The sequence below is a fragment of the Girardinichthys multiradiatus genome, chromosome 1 (assembly GCF_021462225.1).
Source record: "Girardinichthys multiradiatus isolate DD_20200921_A chromosome 1, DD_fGirMul_XY1, whole genome shotgun sequence".
Taxonomy (NCBI): Eukaryota; Metazoa; Chordata; class Actinopteri; order Cyprinodontiformes; family Goodeidae; genus Girardinichthys; species Girardinichthys multiradiatus.
The window spans coordinates 22,815,394-22,839,378 of record NC_061794.1 but is presented as its reverse complement, the minus strand read 5'-3'; the positions used below and the strand labels follow the sequence as shown (position 1 = coordinate 22,839,378).

The following is a 23,985-nucleotide window of genomic DNA, read 5'->3' as shown; positions in this document are numbered from 1 at the left end:
TAAAAGTAACTGTTGCTGCAGTTCCACTCTGTAGTGAAAGTCTCTACCAGACTTGTACAACTAGAGATCTTTGCAAAATAGCTCAAACTCAGATGAACATCAGTTATTGATGTAGTGCTACAGTTTCTCAATTGAATTTAGGCCTGGACTTTGACTGAGCCATTCTAATACCTGATAGAAGGTATTTCTTTATAGCTTTTGCTGTATGTTTCCAACTCTAACATGTTTTTCAAGGATTCCCCTTCTACAGGTCCTTCTCAAAATATTAGCATATTGTGATAAAGTTTATTATTTTCCATAATGTCATGATGAAAATGTAACATTCATATATTTTAGATTCATTGCACACTAATTGAAATATTTCAGGTCTTTTATTGTCTTAATACGGATGATTTTGGCATACAGCTCATGAAAACCCAAAATTCCTATCTCACAAAATTAGCATATCATTAAAAGGGTCTCTAAACGAGCTATGAACCTAATCATCTGAATCAACGAGTTAACTCTAAACACCTGCAAAAGATTCCTGAGACCTTTAAAACTCCCAGCCTGGTTCATCACTCAAAACCCCAATCATGGGTAAGACTGCCGACCTGACTGCTGTCCAGAAGGCCACTATTGACACCCTCAAGCAAGAGGGTAAGACACAGAAAGAAATTTCTGAACAAATAGGCTGTTCCCAGAGTGCTGTATCAAGGCACCTCATTTGGCCTGCCAACTCTCCTGACCTGAACCCCATAGAGAATCTGTGGGATATTGTGAAGAGAACGTTGAGAGACTCAAGACCCAACACTCTGGATGAGCTAAAGGCCGCTATCGAAGCATCCTGGGCCTCCATAAGACCTCAGCAGTGCCACAGGCTGATTGCCTCCATGCCACGCCGCATTGAAGCAGTCATTTCTGCCAAAGGATTCCCGACTAAGTATTGAGTGCATAACTGTACATGATTATTTGAAGGTTGACGTTTTTTGTATTAAAAACACTTTTCTTTTATTGGTCGGATGAAATATGCTAATTTTGTGAGATAGGAATTTGGGGTTTTCATGAGCTGTATGCCAAAATCATCCGTATTAAGACAATAAAAGACCTGGAATATTTCAGTTAGTGTGCAATGAATCTAAAATATATGAATGTTAAATTTTCATCATGACATTATGGAAAATAAACTTTATCACAATATGCTAATATTTTGAGAAGGACCTGAATTTAGCACCATCAACTCAGACCAATCTTCCTGCAGACCCTGAAAAACAAAATATTCACACAGCATGATGCTGCCTGCACCAGATAACGTGAGAATATTGTGTTCAGGGTGATGTACAGTCTTAGTTTTCCACCACACCGCGTTTTATATGTAGGCCAAAAAGTTCAAACTTGGTTTTGTCTCAGCAGAGACCCTTCTGCACGTTTGCTTTGTCCTCTTCATGGCTTGTGGCAAACGGCTGAATACAATTAGTGGTGCTAGTGTTTATTTAGAAGTATCAGAGTAAAGGCCTGCCACTCTTCATATTTCAAATTATATAGTTTTTGCCACATTTTTCTGCTGTTTTAAAGTAATACACTACTTGATGTTGGTCTATCACATAAAATCCCAAGAATTTACACTGAAAATATTTATAATTTAAATTAATGAATAAAAAAAAAAAAAAAAAAAACAAGGTATATGGCCATACAGATCAAAAAAGTAAAACCACAAAATCAACTCTGTCAGTTCTACTCCCCCTACTATACAGTTAGAAATATATTATGGTGGGATCAACAGCAAGTTATTGATCAGGAGTTCCTAATTTTCTACACACAAGCCATTTGTCACTCTACTTACAAGAACTTGATCTAAAATTAAAGCACAAGATCTTGGAAACAACATTTAAATTAAACTAAGGTTTTAAAGCAATAAAAAAAAATTAAATTGGTGTTTATATGAAATAACAGGTAAACACAAAAACGAGGAACATTGCTTTATTGCCAAACCCAGAGAAAATAGCCTCCAATATACAGAAAAGAGAAACAGCAATTACAAATGTCCAAGCTTGAATATTTACACAACCAATCACAATGACTCTTTCAAACCAATATAGCAGTTCAACATGTAAGGAAAACATATTCCTGTAAAGATGCAATAAAGCTTCCTGTAATAGACCTTCTACCAATGTGATGTAATGCAGCTACACAGTAACCTTTTTTTCCTCCTTTTGAGCTTAATCTCTTGTCAAACAGTCTCCGACAGAATTAATTTTAATAAAAAATAGATTTGAGATATTCGCTTTTAAAAATCTCCAGATTTAAAGTGTCGTTCACATTTTACATGCAGTTTAGCATGAACTTGTATAAAATAGAGATTTACTGCTCCAGAAGGTCATTTTTAGGGGAATGCGTGCAACTTGGGGTCGTCACTGACATAAGTGTTCAAGCTAATAAAATGATAGCCACCAGCCACATGTCAGATTCACACCCAGGCACTTGCTTAACCACATCCAATTCACTGCACTCTACACCAGCTGGTCATAAATAATGTAAACCTATAAAATATTTAACTCAAGACTGTGCAAAAACTGTTTAAGAAAAATCTGAGACATGGTTACAGATAAAACAGCAGTTCAGTGTAAAAGACAACCATTAACATTTGTATTGCACCTTATCCAACTCCTAAGAGGGTACAGCAGTAATGATGCTATACAACATTAACATAATTTATTACCTTCTTTGCATTGCCTTTACGTTTCCATCACTAATTTTTTTTATACATTTGGTTTTCTAGTTGTTGCAAAAGATATGTCACAATTTTGTAGATGATAGTATAAAAACCCCTCAGATTATTACAAACACGGCGTATATAGGATTCCAGTGATCACTACAGTTACAATAGGTCTGATTTAAGAAAAATATTCATTGACAAATGTCGAACATACAAGGGGGTGTTTGTGCTTTCAGTAGTTAGAACTTCAGTCAGAGTTTTAAACACATCCTGGGCACGATACTTCATTTGTTTGGATAAACAGGAAAACTTGTGCCAAAAGGTGTAATTGTCATGCAAGCACAATATCTTAAATATACAAAATCCTCACAGGTTATTGCTATCAAACCTCATAGAAATGCCTCATTTCCGATCAATCGGCAAGAAATCGTAATCGGGCCAATTTTCTCACGACTGGCTCTGATTAGTGATCTGCAAATCAAACACTGAAAAACATAAATTTTCTTTTTTCCTGTTAAATACATCAAAACTCAGAATTCCCATCATTTACAGGTCCTTCTCAAAATATTAGCATATTGTGATAAAGTTCATTATTTTCCATAATGTCATGATGAAAATTTAACATTCATATATTTTAGATTCATTGCACACTAACTGAAATATTTCAGGTCTTTTATTGTCTTAATACGGATGATTTTGGCATACAGCTCATGAAAACCCAAAATTCCTATCTCACAAAATTAGCATATCATTAAAAGGGTCTCTAAACGAGCTATGAACCTAATCATCTGAATCAACGAGTTAACTCTAAACACCTGCAAAAGATTCCTGAGGCCTTTAAAACTCCCAGCCTGGTTCATCACTCAAAACCCAATCATGGGTAAGACTGCCGACCTGACTGCTGTCCAGAAGGCCACTATTGACACCCTCAAGCAAGAGGGTAAGACACAGAAAGACATTTCTGAACGAATAGGCTGTTCCCAGAGTGCTGTATCAAGGCACCTCAGTGGGAAGTCTGTGGGAAGGAAAAAGTGTGGCAGAAAACACTGCACAACGAGAAGAGGTGACCGGACCCTGAGGAAGATTGTGGAGAAGGGCCGATTCCAGACCTTGGGGGACCTGTGGAAGCAGTGGACTGAGTCTGGAGTAGAAACATACAGAGCCACCGTGCACAGGCGTGTGCAGGAAATGGGCTACAGGTGCCGCATTCCCCAGACCTGGGCTACAGAGAAGCAGCACTGGACTGTTACTCAGTGGTCCAAAGTACTTTTTTCGGATGAAAGCAAATTCTGCATGTCATTCAGAAATCAAGGTGCCAGAGTCTGGAGGAAGACTGGGGAGAAGGAAATGCCAAAATGCCAGAAGTCCAGTGTCAAGTACCCACAGTCAGTGATGGTCTGGGGTGCCGTGTCAGCTGCTGGTGTTGGTCCACTGTGTTTTATCAAGGGCAGGGTCAATGCAGCTAGCTATCAGGAGATTTTGGAGCACTTCATGCTTCCATCTGCTGAAAAGCTTTATGGAGATGAAGATTTCATTTTTCAGCACGACCTGGCACCTGCTCACAGTGCCAAAACCACTGGTAAATGGTTTACTGACCATGGTATCACTGTGCTCAATTTGCCTGACAACTGTCCTGACCTGAACCCCATAGAGAATCTGTGGGATATTGTGAAGAGAACGTTGAGAGACTCAAGACCCAACACTCTGGATGAGCTAAAGGCCGCTATCGAAGCATCCTGGGCCTCCATAAGACCTCAGCAGTGCCACAAGCTGATTGCCTCCATGCCACGCCGCATTGACGCAGTCATTTCTGCAAAAGGATTCCCGACCAAGTATTGAGTGCATAACTGTACATGATTATTTGAAGGTTGACGTTTGTATTAAAATCACTTTTCTTTTATTGGTCGGATGAAATATGCTAATTTTGTGAGATAGGAATTTTGGGTTTTCATGAGCTGTATGCCAAAATCATCCGTAATGAGACAATAAAAGACCTGAAATATTTCAGTTAGTGTGCAATGAATCTAAAATATATGAATGTTAAATTTTCATCATTACATTATAGAAAATAATGAACTTTATCACAATATGCTAATTTTTTGAGAAGTACCTGTATAGTCAACGAATGCATCAGCAAACAGCATTTACATTTATGGACTTCAGGGTTGCTAAAAAAAAAAAAAAAAAAAAAAAAAAAAAAAAAAAAAAATAGATAAGAGGTAAGGAAAATATGCCTAAATATGGATAATCTTAACTTCTTAATTTTCTGTTGGATTCAACACTACAACCTGCTCAAAACTGCAGTACATCTAATAACCATTGTTTTTTTTTTCATTAAAATGGAGAAAAAAAAAAAAAAAAAGGAGATCAGTCAAGATCGGAAGGTCAGAGCTCAAAACTGGAAATCAGTATTGGCCAGGAAAATTCTGATCGGTGCATCTCTTGTAACTTCACCACAATGCAAAGATCTGCAGACTTGTACTCCAACAACACAGAAAAGTGGAAGACTTCACCAATTAGTGAAATTTCTAGCTCTCAGGAACATGGAAACATTTGGCATAAGTACTTCCATAAAAAAGGATTAAGACTCAACTTGTCCGTGAGAATTATTAACCAGAGGCCAGCTGTGACTGTTCCAGCACTCAGACTGATATCTGATTAATAACTGTTAAAGAAAATGTATTTTTGTACAAATGAATGAAGAAAACAAATATTTAAAAGTAAAATAAAGAAACTTTTCCAGGAACAGTTCCATGAGATGGAAGAGGCAGGACCCGTAAAATAGAGGAGACTTTATATAACTCAATTTTTTAGTCAATCTCTGTCAGCAGTTCAGCTGCATCTTTATTTACTGAATTAAAAAATACTCAAAGATCATAACTCTCTCAAAACAGATACCTTAAAACGCGACAAGATTTCCTTCATGGTTCTCTTCAACTGCGGCTTTAAGTTTCAGGAAACCTCCGTACATTCATTTGACCTCACAATGACAGCAGTCTGTCGCTGAGGCTGAAGTTTACATCAGTGGGTGAAAGGAAGGAGTAGCCAGAGAGGTGAGTGACAGGAACAGCGGCTGGCTGCAGGAAAACCTGTTGCTCGCTTGGTTAACAGGTGGCGCCTGCTATTCAAGCAGATCCTGCACAAACAGAAGAAAAAAACAAAACTGCATGCCACTAAATCCAGAACCAACACAGGTGAGTAAATATGGCTCTGCTTACACATGCACACCTAACCCTGTTACTCAAGTGACCTACATGTGTCTAAACTCTAAAAATCGCTTTATGGTGTAAGGACTATTACTTTCTGAGTCACCTTTTTCAGGTCGGTGTCATATTGCGATGTTTCAAGGTTGAATCATGGAGAGGCCATGTCCGTTTCAGGTTACTACATGTTTACTCATAATTTAACCCGACCCGAGTCTTACCTCAACCCTAACTAGAGAGCTGGTCCCTGAAACCTGGCCAGATTGTAACTGACCATTTAACCATGGAGGTCTCCGAGATAAAAAGTTAATCCATAGAAACATCCAGCTGCAAAAACAACTTGTTCAGTAACAAGGAAAAATGTCCCTGTCTGCACAGTGTAATGATCATGGGAGAATCTGTCAAAACTTTACTCGTGACTTCAATGTCCCAACCAATGAACACTCAGTTGTATTTGTTTGGATTTTAGCTCCACACATGTAAAGTATGTTCAAGCATTTGCATAGGAGCAAAGCAAATCGTATAAACAATAAATTGACTAAAATAAGCAAACAAGGTTTGATTTAAAAACAAATGTAAAACCTACTTCTATTTGATTAAACATCTTCAAAAAATATTTGAAACTGAAATTATCACAATTTTTTAAGATTCATTTATATAATAGTGTGGAAAAGGCAATTTAATACTTTGCAACACAATTTTAAAAGTTATTCCGCTTTCTACTGCTTCAAAGATCTAAGAAGTGGAGCGATATGTTCAGATATCTCAGTACCTGTGAGAATATGGACCACTGTATTTTGTATTAGCTGCAGTTTGTGAATTATAAATTTTAAAAAGCAAGTAACAAGACAGTTACGATAGCCCAGTGACACTTCCAACAGTTCATGATGCCATGCACTCTACTTTACCTCCCAGGGCCCACAGCACCACAAATCCTCTACCATAGTTTAAAGTAGAAATAAGATGCTTCTCAACATATTCATCATAAACATCTGTTTTATGTCAGACCAACCTAAAATGTTTTGTTGTCAGAAAGATCAATGTCAAGCCTCATTCATACATCCTAATCTGCAGTTTGAGCTGCGTCTGGATGGTCTTTCAATCCCAAATCAAGCCTGAGATATCCTGCATATGTGAGGTTTCGTTACATTTTCAGGCATCACATTTTGCTACTGCAGTTAATTTCAAGGCTTTTACACATCTTTGATATGGGTGCCAATAAATGGGGATGGCATTGTATATCTAATATTAACCATGGCATTATAGCACAAATGCTTGCTCTTCTTTGCCTATTGATAATAAAAACCTTCATGTACTCTTTAATTTACTTATTTTTATGTCAGGCCTAATATTTATAATTCCCTAGAGCAAGAAACATAAGTGACTATATAGTCAGCTTACATTTACTGTCTTTGGCAGAAAATCCAAAGACTTTGTGTGTATGTGTGTGTGCTTGTTTTTTGCGGCTGAGTGAGGATCATGTTTCGTATTTCACAAAGTGAGTGCTGTTTGTTGTAAAGTAAGGACATTTTCATGGTCCTCACTTGCCATTTTGCTAGTGGTAAGGTTTAGGTTTAGGACTAAGGCGTGAATTGAGTTAAGGCTAAGCTTAGGGTTAAGTATGTACTGGTAATTGTTAGGTTTAGGGGTAGGGTCAGGATGAGGCCATGGAAAGGGTTGAAAATGAATGGAAATCAACAAAGTCAATTAGAGTCAATGCAAGGTCCTCAACATGTAGTAAAACAAGAGTGTGTGTGTGTTATGTTCAGGAGAAATTGCTTTTCCAACATACCTCATCGGAGTCATCATGAAACTCTATTTTGCCATTGGGAGTGTGGTTGTTGTCCAGCGGTTCGTCCATCCCATCCGCTGCATTGTCCTCAACGTGTTGCTGCAACACAGAGTACCTGTGCACCAAAAACCTGCAGGACACATTTAAAAACACTGTCAGAGCATTCAGAACCATTCAAAATGTTTCGACTTATAATTTAGAAATAAATGCAGAGAATATGTATTAGGTGTGCGGTTTATGAGGTAAATAAGCTGATATACACCCACCTGCCACCGCAGACATATTTCCTTACAAAGATCACTCCTGCTGCGACACTCAGAAGCATGACAATGATGACTGCCAACACTATAGCCACAGACTTAAAGGAGTGACTATTTGTCTGCAGAAGATTCAGACAGAAATGTGGGAAATGCAACGACAGAAACAGATCACAGATAAATAAGTGAATGAGATAAATCTTTGTTTAGCAGAGACACTAACCTGAATCTCTGGAGCAACCAGATCACTGACACACCTCTTACTGAGGTCAATCTCTTTACGCTGAGGCATCTCCCCTCCAACACATTTATCTCCAGGGATTTTCCTGTACCTGTGGAGCAAAACACAAATTATTTTATAACCCTCCACCAGAAAGTGTTTTATAGTTGTTCAGAGATTTGTGCATGATTTTGATTGATACAATATAAGAAATAAACTATCTTTTTTTTCCAAGTTGACTTGTAATAATTGTTAACCAGTTAGAAATGTACAATCATGCTAGTAAAACTAGCCTAAAGTTTATTTTTGGGCAACATTTACACTTACTTGCAACAGCCTCATCAGCTTCCTCTCACCTCTTTCTATATAACAATTACTTCCTTATTCTGGCTAATCTTGTCACTTCATCCACCAACACAGACTTGTTGCTTGTACCCAGCATGATTTCAGCTAAATCAACACTGCAACATTGGCAATACTCTGCTCAACATAATGTCCAGAAATCAACAAAGATGCTCACTTAGAAACAAGTTTAATTAGGTTATGGAAAATTAATTATAAAAAGGCGAGGGCTAACAAGCATAAGGCTAATACATTTAGGCACAGAGCTGCTGCTTTTGACAGCAAGTGGAGTTTAAAGAGGACTTAAAACCAGATGTGACTGAATCTGAAACCTTACCCGCTGGTCTGCAGTTGCTCCTCTTTGCCATTGAGGCAGAACTCCAACACTTTGCCCTGCAGGTCCAGCTGCTCCACACACTCCGAGCTGTTCTCTTTACGAGAGTATCCAAAGTCACTGCAAAGAGTCACACAATACCAGGATGAGTTATTACCCTCTTGTTAAAGTAATCATACCCTTTAACCCTTTTCCACATTATACCTTTAAAGTGAAAGAAAACTGACACCTGTTATATATTCAGCTTAAACAAGCTTCACTCGCCTTGCAAAAGAAAAGCTTTCACAAAGTCTGAGGCTTCTGTCACCATGTGTCATTGTGGGGCTGATGGGTTAAGGGTGATGCAGTGTTAGTTTTTCCACACACAGGGTTCCTCAAATGAAAACAGGATTTGGCACCACTTCAACAATTTTTCTTGCCACTCCTCCTTAACTTGCCAGACTTGCATTTGTATACTTGTCCTATCAACAGAGTCATCCACCTGAGCTTTGGATCTCTTGGCTGCTTCCCCGATTAATGCTCTCCTTGCCTGGCCATGCAATTTAAGTGGACAGTCATGTCTTGGTACATATGCAGTTGTGCCATCCTCTTCCTTTTCAGATGTTCAAAGGTTGGGAAATTGTTGAATAACCTAACTGCTTTTCATCTCTCCACAACTTTCTTCCTTAAGTGTCTGCTGTGTTTCTTGGTCTTCATGATGCGGTTTGTTCACTAATGTTCTCTAACAAACATTAAAAGGTTAATTTTGTCACAAGTGGAGTATGTTAATTGTTTCATTCTGAAGGATGTTGAATATAGTGGCTTTTATTTAGGGGAATCGGAGTGAAGGCTGAATACAAATGCACAGAACCTTTTCCAGGCTTTTATTTGCAAATAAGTTTGAAAACTAAGCATCATTTTCTTCCACTTCACAGATTTGAACTATTTTTTGTTGGGCTACCGCTTAAAGCCCTTATTAAAATACATTGAATTTTGGGTGTAATGTCATAAACTGTGGAAAGGTTTAAGGGTTATGAATGTTTCGCAAATCACTGTAAGCAGTAACATTAATCCCACTATTAATAGGAACATCTACAAGTTGATAAGCAAAAGGTTCTTGAATAGGATTTTCAGGTTTGAACAAGAAAAGAAACATCTGCTCTGTATCTTACCACAAGAAGTCATCCAGGGTGCATTGACATGGTGTTGGCTGTGTGTTCACAACATAATCACGTCCATTCCAGCAAACAGAGTCCTTTCTGAGCCGCAGGAACTTCTCTTTGTAACCCAGCATGCAGCCATCGTTCGGGTCGCTTATGTCATCAGAGTGAGCCAACCACTGCACATAATCGTTGTCGTCACCTAGAAACATCAGTTAAGTTAAAAAAAATTATAATTGAAACCCTAATGAAGTCACATTAGGAATAATCTGTTTTATTGCATGACTTGCAGTCTCTGGTGAGGAGTTCCCTGAAGTCGATGGTAAAGGAGACCCAGTACTGGCTGATGAGGGAGTTTCTGTAGCCCCAGATGCTGACATTCATGGAGCGGGCTCCCGGCTCTGATGCCAACCCCGTAAACGAGATTGGGTCTTTGGTGAAGATGTAAACACTCCAGCATTGTCCTTCATCAGTGGAAAATCTGTCAGGAAGGTTAAAGAGTGCTAAATGTTTCAGAATAAAAGCGAGAGCCGAGGAAAGCACAGGCTGCTCACTGATTTTTGTATGTTTTTGCTACCAAATGCATCTAAATTAGCAGCAAATCCTATACATATTCGTGTGTTTAGTACAAGGACAGCTTAAAACCTTCAGAGGCATTCCTTGAGCAATACGCAAGATGCTAAATACTTTATCTATCTTAGCACAAGTTAAATCCATTTAACTCAAATACTTTCATTTGAAATCAACAGCTACAGAAGCAAATCATCATCCTAGGCTTTACATTCATACCAACTATGCTACTCACTTGATCTTGTTGATGGGTTCGCCATTGTCCTCAACAGCCACCAGCAGTCCCCCTGAGTCCAGCACAGCATAGTGATGGGGCCCAGTCAGAGCCTTCATCCAGGAGTAGCCCCCATCATCGGACACATACACATCCGATTTCATCACAGAGATGGCATCCCCGACACTGCCTGAAGAAACATGTCAAAATGCTCATAAACCAAAAAGCAATTGGGTGTGTTTCAAACATTTCTGTACAGCAATGTTAACATGATTACCATGAGCTAAGATTAGACCCACAGCGTTGGGCTCAGTCAGAGGCAGCATGGGGACTTTCATCTTCATAGCAATGCTGTAAGCCGCATGAATGTGGAGAGTGCACTGCAGGTTGAAAAAAAACAAAAACAAACCTAATTTGTTATGTGGTTGCTGCAAAAAGTCAGAATCACACCTTAACATACTGATATGCAAAACTATCAATACAACAGATTTTTTTTTCAATGAACACAGCAGTTCTTTGTCTAGCTATACCTGGTTTGGGTCCTTGGCCGTAGCATCACACTCTGTGTTGACAGGTTTCCGCAGGGGAACCCACTCTCCTCCTTGATCAAAGGACACCACAGACTGCAAAGAGTTATCTGGAAACAGAGACACAAAGAGAAAGTATTTACAGGCATCTGAGAACCAAACCTGGGCTGAGCCCTGGTACAGTGTTTTGCTCAAGTATTCACATCCCTTAAGCTTTTCACATTTTGTGACATTATAGCTACACACGAGTGGAATAGAACACTAAGTGATGCAAAACTGAAGTGGAAAGTTTTGTTTTTTTACAAATACAAATGTTCTCTGCATTTGTCTTAATACCCCTCAACTGTGACACCCTTAAATTAAATGCAGTCAAGCCTTTTGCCTTCAGAAGTCAGCAAGTAAAAAAAAACAAAAAACACCAGTATAATTGAAAATCAATAAAATCCAGCTGCTCTGTGAAGACCCAATAGGTTTGTTAGAGAACATTAACACCATGAAGACCAAGGAACATAACAGACAGGTCAAGGAGAATGTTGTGGAGAAGTTTAAAGTAGGGTAAGGTTATAAAAGGGCACCATCTAAAATAGAAAGAGTATGGCACAACTGCAACTCTACCAAGACATGGAAGTCCAGCTAAAATCAACAGGCCTGGCCAGGAGAGCAATAGAGAAGCAGCCAAGAAGCCCATGGTGACTCTGGTTAAGGGAGACCAAAATGTAATTTCTTGATCTACATGAAAAATGTAATGTTTACCCTGAACTCACCATACCCATCATAAATCCTAGTGGTGGCAGCATCATGCTGAGGGGATATTTTTCGTGATGTGTAGTATGAGTATGCTGAGCATTGTATGTTAAAAAAAACACAAAGTACCTTCTGCCAAGACACTGGTGATGAAGACTCCTCGCAGGGAAGTGACGTTGGTGAAGTCAGTGTCGCCCCCTGTGGTTGTATAAAGGTGGCGCTCCAGTGACTTGGAGTAGACTGTGCCTCGATCATCCGAAACATAAATTGTACCAAAACCACTATCTGTAAATAGGATCACACAGGACTTGATAAGGATGTGATAACACATAAGAGCCTTTTTGCATCTGGAATAAATTCAAGTTAAAGTTAAAACTCATAAACAGATAGGCCCATCAATACCACAGCCCAAACTTTGCATGTGCAAAACCTGTTAAGTAACTAATTTGAATGCTTTATTTACTTAATATATAAACATCTTGCAAAAGTAGTCACCTTGCAGCAATCTCTCTATGTTACTAAACACACCTACTGTATGACCATTTCTGCCACAGCTCTATACCAACACTGTTTCATTATATGATAGGTGAACATCTGAGTTACTGCATGCTCTGACCTCCAGGCTCATCAACATGCATGAAGACCATATCGTCATTTGCTGACAGGATGGAGTAGAATTGCTCGTGACCAACAGGAGGCAGCTGAGCCATGTTCCAGGTCTCACCCTGATCAGTGGAGACGTGGATCATCCTCAGAGTGCCCTGCTCAGACAGAGAAGCAGAAGTGGGCAGAATGCAGTTCAAGTCAGAGCAAAAGAAATGGAACCACACAGAAGCCAGTTTTAATGGCATGTATCATCATTTTTTTTTTAAAACATCTATTTTTCACCTGTGTTCAGTGTTGTAACTCACAGTAGTTAATATGTTTAACAACATAAAGTGGGTGAGGAAAAAAATCCACAAGACAGCCAAGAACTCAGTCAAAGTTACAGAAGAGTGAGGACATTTGGAATCCAATGCATATTTGACCACCTAGGAACAAAGTTTAGATAAAGTCTCCAGCTCAAATTTGAGCTCATAAAGTGGAAATTTATATGTTGATTGATTCAGAGAGAATGACAAAGTCAATAGAAATGTTGCTGTGCATTAGCTTGGATAGCTAACAAACTGGAACCACCCATGAGGATTTTAAAGTATTCTGTTGGGAGCCCAGTTTGCCTGTAGACTGATAGTGTATGCTTTGTATGACAAGCCAGCAGCACGATTTACAAGGTTTGACTCCCAGTAGATTAACTTCTTAGGGGGAAGATTAAGAATGCAAAACATTTCATTTAACTTTGAACATTTTCTCAGGCCAATAACAGGATCGCTGCAGTGTGTTTGTCCACCATTCATAAAGAATAGTATGACTTCCGAAGCAGATTTTATGCGTAGTGCTGAAGTTGACGTTGCGTGAAGCCTTCTTTCGCCCCGCACAGCCAAGTATATTTTTAGAAACTCCCAGCTGTGTGGGATTGTCTACACTTGTTATTTATGAATAGCTAGAGGAAGCTTAGAGTTGGCTTGTCTTTGCAGATTTAAAAAAACAGAAATGTTTTGTGGAAGAGGTTCAAGATTCCAACTGTTTTATAATCCTAGGGCAATTTATTTTTATTTTTTTAGGAAAGCTGTGTTTCCTTCAAAGGAGCATACTTCCTGAACATATGATCTTTGTAGCAAAAATGGTAACTCTGTACTTCGTTTCATTTTTTCAAGCTTTTTTGGTAATGATATATGCATTTTTAAAAGGAATGCACACATTATATCCAAATGTCCCTTGGCAGGCACTTCAGATGGTTCTAATAAACATCTAATAGACATATCAAATACTGAAAACTAAAATAGAATTACATGTCTTTTAAAATTATTTTAGGTTAATGTGAGAAGTGTTATGCTTCCTCTTTTGCGACAATGGCATCTTACTTCAGCTACTTCTCTTTTTCTTCTAGATGTGCAAATACCAGAATTCATTTTCTTACAAACCTAGAAGTCTAAACAATTAAAGGTTTCTACTGATGTTTTAATCATACACCTTTGAAAAAAAATTCGTCTTTAGACTGACCTTTCCAGTCATTATTGAAGCAAAGAGGAAGCGTCCACCCAGGCCAAAAGAGAAGATCTTACTGGCAACAATCTTGACGGTTTTACCCAGGTCTGTGGTCCTCTTCAGCTTGAACATTCCCCTATCACCTAAATCATACAGACAGGTCATAAACAAAAGTGCATCAAAAATATGCAAACGTCTAACAGTTAGGTCCATACAGTATATAAGAACAAATCCTTATAAGACATGGTTTGACTCATCTGTCATCAATTTTTACGGTCTTATTATAATTACTCATGTCAGTGTTTTTTATTGGGTGTTATTTGAATAATTTACCCTGTCCTTTAAAAATCTAAAAAAGTTTAAATTTCATGTAGTTTAACCAGATCAAAATATAAAAACAAAATTAGTAAAATGTCAGAGTGCAGATCTTCAGTTTTGCTCTGAGAGGAATCACTTACTGCAGGATCCATTTTTGCTGGCTGTAAAGAAGATGGTATTTTTCTTTGCCCTAGATGGAAAGATACACAAAAGGAGAGATGATCATGGGTATGTGAGGAAAACAATTACAGACAGCTTTCCTGCCAATGTTCATTCGACATTTCACCTATTTCTCAACTGTTATAAATAAAACGTAGGTGACAGTTCCAAGAGATTGATTAATAATAATGATAAAAACATTGAGGACTGAGGAAAACCTCTAAAGATTACTTACAGTGAAGTTGCTTTCATGTTCAAACCCTTTGAACTTTTGCAAATTTGGACACATTATAACCCCAAACTTCAATGAATTTTGTTGGGATTTTATGTGGTAGACCAACATAATGAGGTGCTCATTTTGTTTTGATTAAATGTTTGGTTTGCATAAGCATTAAAACCTCAAAATCTTGGAAGATGCTTTGCTTTGTTGGAAAGCAAGCCTCTGTCCTAAACTACATGAGTCTGTTGCCACTTCTGACAGGTTCTCTTGTAGGATCGCCCATCTTCCAGTCAACTCTGATCAGCTTATTCATCCTTGAAGGAGAAAAGTATTCACCATCACCTCATGTCTCACCACAAGGATGATGTGTCGGGGGGGTTCAGTTAGCTTTCTAAATGTTGCAAATGCAAAACTGTGCCTACACCCAAGGTGCCTGGAGAGACCCTACAAGGCCACAAGCTGAAATGTGTTATTCCGCCAATAGTTTTAACAAGTTTTTTTCTTAGTGTTGCTGGTGTCCTCACATTACCATAGTAGCTTTTCTGCCACAGACAACATTTTGAATGTAGATCAGAAGGTTTAATGTTAAACTCATCTGAGCAGAACAAATTATTTAACTTCCCACTTTTCTATAATAGGCCACATTTGTGAAGGACACAACTAATAGTTGTTCTGTCACTTGATTTGCCTACCTGACCTTTGCAGCTTCTGCAGAGGCACCATAAGCCTCACTGATTCTTATTTGCCACCTACTGTATCAGCAAAAATTAACATGTGAGAATATCCACATACAGCCTGCTGAACTTTTGAAAATGTTTGCTTTGTCCACTTTATTCACAGTAGGAACTAAACTGTCTTCCTATACCGAATCAGTTTAACAGCCTGAGATGAAAGATCATCATCAGACTAGAAGCGCTTCTAAACATAAAACCGTTGGGGATATTAATTAATTATATTGTTTCTCACCATTTAAAAAGGCACACCATGTCGTGAATCTTCTTCCAGCTGCGTCCAAAATCTTCAGAAAGCCAAAGTTCATTCTGAGAATGCAAACAAATATTAACTTACAATTTCATTCAAAGTAAACTTAAGAGGTTCACATACAAGTAGACCAGCTCATAAACTCCAGAGTCACATTAATAACCACCAAGCAAACAAACAGGTGTGTGAGCCTCATAAATTAGGCTATTCAGTGATGATTCATCTCTTTGTTCTACAAATTTTCAAAAAATATTTAAAATGTAGTTTTTTTTACCTTTAAAATAGGCGAATATGTAGAATTATGAAAAACGTGAATACATTTTAATTGTATTTTTTGCTCCAGCTGTAGATATGGGCATGTTTTAGCATTTTACACATTCTCTTTTCTTTCCCATTTTGAAAATGTGCTATGTAGAAGATAACATTTTTTGAATCAAACATTTTTAGACTTTATATGTAAAATTTTCAAACAATCCACAGCAGTTTATGGATTTTCTGTTAGCAAAAACAATATGTTTGAAACTCAAGAAAAATGTAATTTAGTAAAATCATAAAATGAATAAAGAAATCTATTGAATTAAATAATGGAAATCCATAAAACACTGTTTGCTAGCACTGCAATGCTGCTAGCAAACGTTTGGTTTTTCAGCTCATGCCAACAAGCCATTAGCTTCTTTGCTACAACTAACTAGCCGTTAGCTAGTAGTCTTATAAGAACCACGCCTCAATTCCTCAACTCTTTGAAGAAATTTGGGCAGGTAAGAGTTACAACAAGCATTTCTAAACTGAACTCATTTCATATTCTTTTAAAATTTTATCAGAAATGCTGCAACATAAAGATCTTATTTTTCAATCCTTTAAACAGGAAACAAAAATATCCACACTCAAATGTCAAAATGTGCTGCCCATTTTCTTATTAGAGAGAATGTGTTTGATAGTCACATAAAACAAGTTGGGGTTTCAGCATCATTCTTGTCCAACCAACTTGGTTTTATTTTCATAAACATCTTCTGTATGCACTTCTTACCCTGCTACTACGGACTGCAAGCACATTAGAGTTCTCAGGATTGTATGAGATCTGTATCAGGGGATCGAAAGGCAAGTCCTGGTGGACAAATGTCTTCCCAAAGTCACTGGAGACAAAAATACGATACCCATCACCTCCAGAGACTTCAGCTGTCAGGATCACCTAAAAGCCAGAGTCCAAATGTCACTGTTCAGAGCTCAGTACAGTGGTTCTGTCTTGACAAATTAAAAGCAACCAGATGACACTGAACACATGGAAGAGGATGTGGCTTACTTTGCCTGAATTCTCAGGGCCGATCGCTATGCCAAACTCCGTTAAAATGAAAGTGTTGTTGATTAAACTGGTCACGTCCTCAAACGACTTCCCATAGTTCTCACTGGCAAAGAAGAAGTTGCAACAAAAATGAGATGCAACCTGACACACACCATGTGTAATTTCATAACAGATGAGCTTAAAAGACCTACCTACGGTAGAGTTTGGACTGGCCAAATCTTAACATGAAGAAAGGCACCTGAAATGTGGTCAAAGTCAGAATGACCTGCGAAGAACAAAAGATCAACTTCAGGAAACACTTATCAATTAGGAGCGATATTGTAAAATGCAAACATAAAATGTGAATGTAAATATTTGCAAGGAGACTGTCATACACTAAAAGAACCAACCTTAACTGACCTAATCATGTCCTGATGTGCAAAACACTCACCCCTGTGCCATCGCCAACCCAGGCCAGTGACACTGAGCCACTCAGATCATCGAACTTAAACTGAAGAAAACAGAACAAACAGTGACTTAAGAGTATTTTAAACAGATATTTATCTGAGTAATTCATATATACTTTATCACATAGCTGACAAAATGGGACCAAGTGACAATCACCAACTCTAGTTAAAGGCTACATGTGAGATATTCCTTAGACCAGCTGTTAATACCTTGTATTACTATATAAATGAGAGTTAGTTTCTTTTCCCCTGCCCCTCTGTTTTGAGACATTATCTTTTGGCACTGAATGACTGGATGACAGATGTGAGTTATTTATGCTTTCCATTTTTACTGAAGAGATTAAAATTCGAAGTTTCAAATTTGAAAAACAGAAAGGTCCCTCAAACGTCAGGATTCAGAGACTGAAAATAAGAGGTTCCTCATCAAAACGTCAGAATCCAATATGTCACCTTTATATGAAACTTAGTGATAGCCAAAGGAAAACAGTTCATTTTAATTTCTGACAGTATGTATGTTATTATACCAGCTGTACACATACAGTACTATAAAAGTCTCTTTAATGAACATATTGCTACAGTTGTGTGAGGGTAAAATGCAGAGAAATACATTGTTGTAACTTGGATTACTAATAGCCTGGTTGGTGAACATGTGAGTTAGCAGATCCCATTGACTTCTGAATTTGGACTCGAACATGATTAAGTTATTTCCAGATCAAAGTTAAACAAAACACTGCATTTATAGACACCAGCACTTGTTTTTCTTGTTAACTCACATCACAGTTGATGTGTTTTTATTTACCTTACTAACAATTATTACCGACATGTATTCTGAGTACAGTGCAGCCCAAGTGCCACCAATTGTACGTACACCATACTTTGAGAACCATGGATATAAAACATTTATTTTCATTTTCATAATAAGAGCCAAGAAAAGATATTGACTAACCACTTGTTAATTTCAGAAGTGGTTTTCAAGTGCTTATTGTGCAGAAGGTAATACCTTTTAGCCATTTTGCTCCTCATACACTAACACAAACATAACCAGCTGACATTAACAGGATACCTGCTCCGGTAGTCGATCTGCTTCACAGACACACTGCTATTTGCTGCCCACCAGAACTTTTCAAAACAGCATTACTTAAATGTAATGAGTGGTACTTTTAAGTTTCCACACAATGTCATTCCATGTTTTTCAAAAACTGATATTTTCCAAACAGATTTATTTGTATTGTTTGGTAAGGAGAAGAAAAGTATGATGGCATTGTTTAACCCAGCTGACCAGTTGTGCACAGTGTAAACAGTAACTTTTTACTGGTAGCTGAGGCACACTTTGAAACTGGTAAGTGGCCTTTGCTTATTTTTTTAAAACCTCTTTTTGAATATTCCTATTCACTTTATTAGGTTGGACGTCTCTTCCTCTTACAGTGTACAAACATATATGATAAAATGTACAAAAGACAGATAAAAATCTGTTTAGTTTTGCCTTCACTGTCAAAGAAAGACCTGCTGGCTCTTTAAGATTAATTTCTTAAAACAACAATTAGTGGCTCATTACTCATCTTACGTTGTGCTTAGAGCTATTTATGCTGTAAGCAGGCCCAGTGCCTGTGGGACCTGCATGGTAACCTGTAAGAAAAGAGAAGGCTGAGCCTCGAGGAGCTCTCTCAACCTGAGATTACTGGGGCCAAGTATACAAAGTACGCCATGCAAAGTTGATCACATGGCACCAGTGAGCTAGGCAAATAAACAGCACAGGATTCTTAGTCTCTGGTTTGGTTTGTAAGGAGTAGATTTGCAGATATCTTATAAGCTGGTCTTCATGGGTAGACTCTTGAAAAAAAACAAACACTGTCTCTGTTACCTCACCAGGCTTCCTACTTCCAAACTGCTTTAACCACCACACAAGCACAGCTTTTAATTACAAAATAACCAACATATCGTCAGTCACAAGGATTTCTCCTGGCTCAAGTTTCCTGTCAGCATTCAGGCAATTTAACTTTCAGATCGGCAGACAAATACAATTAATGTTGTAAGCTCCAGAGGATAAATAAAGGTGGGTCACAGATACTAGGTCTGATTGTTGTTTAACTAGATTTTATTATACTGCACTAAATTTTAAAAAGGAAATAAAAAAAATCAGAGGAAATAAAACCACAACAACTTGGCATACAAGCTAAAAATCTTAGCTTGAAGAGCTGAAAAAACCCAAAAAACTGTATTTTAGTTTTCATTGGCTGTTCTGTTTTATACAAACAGGGCCAGCACAAAGTTGTATGGGGCATTAAGCAGAAGTGGGATCCAACTAACTGTTAGGTCCTTCAACTGTGAGCCAGCATTAACAGCATTTCAAAACAAATTAGATTTGAATGCCAAAGAAGAGGTAACATTTTTTAAAACTGAAAAATGGCAATTACAGGCTGATATGTAGCTGCAGAAATTATGAAACTGGTGGCATTAAATTGTAATTATGTAAACAATATAACCATGAAGAGATTGGATTTTCACAACAGAAACCATTAATAAAACACAAAATATTAATTTGGAATACGGTTTAGTTTTTTAGGATACACAGAAACCTAAACTGGTTAAGATTTGTCTAATTTTATATTAAGAATTATAAAAGAAATTGAATCACTATCAATGAGAAATGAAAGACTGGTCTATTTCCTCATGTTGTGACCGCCTCCCCACCTTAACCTGGACTATCAAAGTATATGCTTCACCCCGTTATTGTCACCTCCCACACGGAAAATGTTCTTTTTTTCAAACACAGGCTCACAATGTGATTGTTTTTAAACTACTTATCGCCATTCAAACTCATCACAAGTTTAGATCTCGCTTATTGTGTCTGTCTTTGTTAATCTAGATTTGTTTTGTGGGGCAAAATGTGTGGCAGAACCCCTTTGAGCAGAAGAAATAACGCCTCCTATATGCTTGCAGGCGTATGTGCCATTCTACATGAAAAAAAAATATATAGTTTATTAGTTTGTTTAAATTACTTTAAAAATTGTAAATAAAAATAAAATTGTAAACTTCTTAAAAGAGAAACGGTCTATGTTTCAATTCAGTGTTTCTGCATCTTAAAGTAAAATTCAACTTTGTTGGTTTGTTTGTTTCACATTATTGGTTTCTGACGAGAATATCCGGTTACCAAAGCAGACTATTCTTGATAAGCAGATATGAACTTTCGATCTCTGTTTAACAGCAATTGTTTGGAGGCTCTAAAAAGCAGTTTAGTTCGCTTATGCCTCGGGTCGGCTCTATAAATGTTAAACCCGTGTGATTTGTTGTATCTAGCCACTGAGAATTGAACGTGAAATAGAAAAAGCTGCTTTCATCTACCCTGAACAGCAGATTAGGCCCTATCCAAGCACCTGCGCACTATTCTCCCTCCCTAGGCGCAATTTAATTCTCGGACTGCGACTTGAAACAGGACCTCTGATGGTAACTTACACTGTGGGTGTTGTCAGTTAACTTGCTCTGAAACCCTTGGTGCTGTTTGCACGAATCGCTCTGCTCGGCGCTCCTTCGCCTTATCCTGTGGTTGTGCGATGCGGTCAGCCACGACGGCAGGGACCTCTTCACGATTTGCGCGGCTCTCTCCTTCACGCCGGAGCGCCTCATGGACACCGACTGTGTGAGAGCTTGGGATCCCGGCTGGAAATCCAAGCCCCCGACATGGAGAGCGCAGACAGCGAAAAGCAACAGACCTTGAAGCGGGCGTCCCATCCTGCTGCTGGTGAGAGCGGCAAAGAAAAAGGCGACAAAAATAAAAGGAAAACACTAAAACCTCCAAGCGAGTCTTTGTTTACCCCAGCCTTGTTGAGGAATTGAAGGTCGCTGCAGCTCCGCGGCGGATGACATCAACAAAATGACAGCGACTGTACCTGCTTTGAAAACAAGGGACGTCCTTTGAAGCCGTAGCCGTTTGTCTGCAAAAATGCAAGAAGTATTAAAAAAAAAAACAGGAAATTATCTGAATTTTTGGTGGAAATTAAACCGGCTGGTGTGACACTAATTACTCGCACTGGCAGCATAATATACTGTAGCTTGAGACAAATTGTCTGCCTGTTGTACTGCTGTGCTCAGTTGTGATTGGCCTATTCCGCATCATGCCCCGCCCCTTGGATTTTCTGATTGGTTAAATGATAAAATGCTTGGACTAGATAATTAGCTGTCAAACGACAGTCATGGTCGGTTGAGCAATACTACCATGCATTTTCAATTTGTGTCAACTTTCTGTCAGAATACAAAAAGAGCATCTGAGGAACAAATCGTTGTTAGAGACTTAACGTTCATTACTGATTACTGATCATTTATATCCATTACAGAAAAACCTTGAAGTGAGTTCTAATGTTTGATTTTGGCGTTGCCAATTGAAATAGCTGTTTAATAAGGTATTTTGAGAAATGGGCAGAGCAGAGCAGTAGGTATTTGCTTTTCCTCATTTGCTTAACCAGTCTAGCAAGTGTGTGAACCAGCAGCAACAAAAAAAAAAAAAAAAAAAAACAAAGTAGGAAGCTATAATCCCAAAACAAAATGCTGTCTATTACGTTTTAGTCATTTCAAAACAACTAAAAGTGCTCATTTTAAATTCACAGCTTGTCACGTTGAGGAATGTAAGGTCTTAGGACTTATTTACACTCTTTCTTGATAACTATCAGCGAAACTGACAACTAAAACTTAGTAATGGTTATGTCCATTCAGTAACTTAACTTTCTGTTAATTTAAAGTCTGTGTAAAGGTAAATTTATTTTGCTTAATTATCTGTCTGTACCATTTTAGACACTGATTCTGTCTCTGCCTGCTTTAACATTGTTAAAAAAAAACTGTGGTAGTTTCACTATGCATGGAGCCTTAAGTATATTTTGATTTGGGAGCCCATTTCCTGTTAAGCACACTACCCACCAGCGAACACTAACAGTGTTTTAATATAGATGGGGCTACGTTTTACTGGTTAGGTCTGAAGAAAACAAGGAAAGTTGACAATTATTGGCTGAGAGGAATTTGCCAACAACCTTTGCACAAACCAACACTGGAACGTATTTACCTGTAAACATTTAAACTATATTGACATAAACAACGAAAATGAAGGTTTTTCTTTGTATATTGGCAAAATAGAATAGAAAAACGTTTTTAACACAGAAATGTGGACTTGATAAAAATGATGTTCAATACCTGCTTAAAAATTATCCTTTTCAAAAGGTAGACTTCTTTTGATTTGACAAACGAACCTCATCGGAGTTAGCAAAGATTATGTAATAATGAATCTGTTTTATGCACATGAATGCTTCATTAAATAAGTCTCAAAATGTAGTTTTCAGACTATTCAATTGCAAAATATCTAAAAGAAAACCATGTTTAGATAGAGGAAATGTACATTTTATTGGTTAATCTAAAGGTGACCAAAAATAATATCTAAATTAGATATTTGGACATCTAATTGTAATTAATAACACAGTTTAAGTTGTATTTCTCAGATTTGTATGATCAGTGGTCAGTTGGTGCTGGCAGAACCAGAATAAGCAGCATTATGAGTCAGAATGGTTTTAATGGAAAAAGTAAAATACAGAAACTTGCAGGCTGCCATAAGGAGAACAGAGCTCAGACCTGGACAGAGGACTGGGCAGAACCACAAGGAAATAACAGGCATTGTAATGGAAGGATCCAGTGAGGAACAAAGAAAACCATTTTATTATGAGGCAGGGGTAGAGAAATGACAAACAAACCAATAGGAGTTGCAGCTGAGGCAAGGAGAAAACAGAGCAATCAACAAATATTTGGAGCTGCTGAGACAAAAGAAAAGAGCAGAGCAGAGAAGAGGAGAAAAGACAAAAATGAATGGAGCTGAGCAAGAAAACCTAAGGAATATATCAAACAGAGATCTAACAGGAAACAATCTAAATGTAAAAGGATCACAAGAAAAACACAAATGAATGAACTAAAGAAACAGACCTAACAATAATGAGCACAAGGAAATGTATATGACAAACCCAAATGGCAAAAATAACAACAGGGTATGGCAAGAACTATAGAACATAACAACAATGAAAATGATAAATAACATGAAGGCAAATGAAAACCTAACTCCTCAGGATCATGGCATTTCTATAAATAAAATGTTGCCAAGTCCTACATTTTTTAATATTCACACCTTGTACTTTTTCAAATTATGTCAGACTACAAAATTTTAGTGTGCTATATTGGATGTTCATGTGATAGACCTGAAAAATCAAAAGTAGACCATGAGTGTGAGGTGGAAGGGCAACGAACGATTCACACACACACACACACGTTTTATATATATATATACAGTATATATATATATATATATATATATATATATACATATATATATATATATATATATATATATACAGTATATATATATACAGTATATATATATATATATATATATATATATATACAGTATATATAT

General features: G+C 37.7%; 1 protein-coding gene across 2 annotated transcripts; it reads right to left on the bottom strand.

The window, feature by feature from the left end:
* Positions 1–4,679: 4,679 nt before the first annotated feature.
* Positions 4,680–22,852, bottom strand: sort1b (sortilin 1b). Of its 2 annotated transcripts, none has more exons than XM_047365976.1 (21): positions 21,359–22,852; positions 21,000–21,282; positions 17,531–17,590; positions 17,292–17,365; positions 17,101–17,203; positions 16,828–16,989; positions 15,786–15,859; positions 14,581–14,630; positions 14,138–14,265; positions 12,654–12,798; positions 12,167–12,322; positions 11,297–11,403; positions 11,044–11,146; positions 10,788–10,956; positions 10,273–10,463; positions 9,995–10,184; positions 8,847–8,963; positions 8,171–8,279; positions 7,957–8,069; positions 7,691–7,820; positions 4,680–5,831 (listed from the first exon to the last, which is right to left on the bottom strand). In XM_047365976.1, the coding sequence occupies exons 2-21, from the start codon at positions 21,273–21,275 to the stop codon at positions 5,817–5,819; spliced, it is 2,472 nt and encodes an 823-aa protein (XP_047221932.1). In that variant the 5' UTR covers positions 21,276–21,282; positions 21,359–22,852; the 3' UTR covers positions 4,680–5,816. The 2 variants fall into 2 exon arrangements, with proteins under 2 accessions (XP_047221932.1, XP_047222013.1); XM_047366057.1 differs by having other exon boundaries at positions 21,434–22,852.
* Positions 22,853–23,985: the final 1,133 nt, after the last annotated feature.

Coding starts and splice junctions, on each gene's coding strand:
- sort1b (XM_047365976.1), bottom strand. CDS start 21,275: ATGGGACGCCCGCTTCAAGGTCTGTTGCTTTTCGCTGTCTGCGCTCTC. Junction 10,464..10,787: donor GAACCCATCAACAAGATCAA/GTGAGTAGCATA, acceptor CCTTCCTGACAG/ATTTTCCACTGATGAAGGAC. Junction 8,070..8,170: donor TGGTTGCTCCAGAGATTCAG/GTTAGTGTCTCT, acceptor AATCTTCTGCAG/ACAAATAGTCACTCCTTTAA.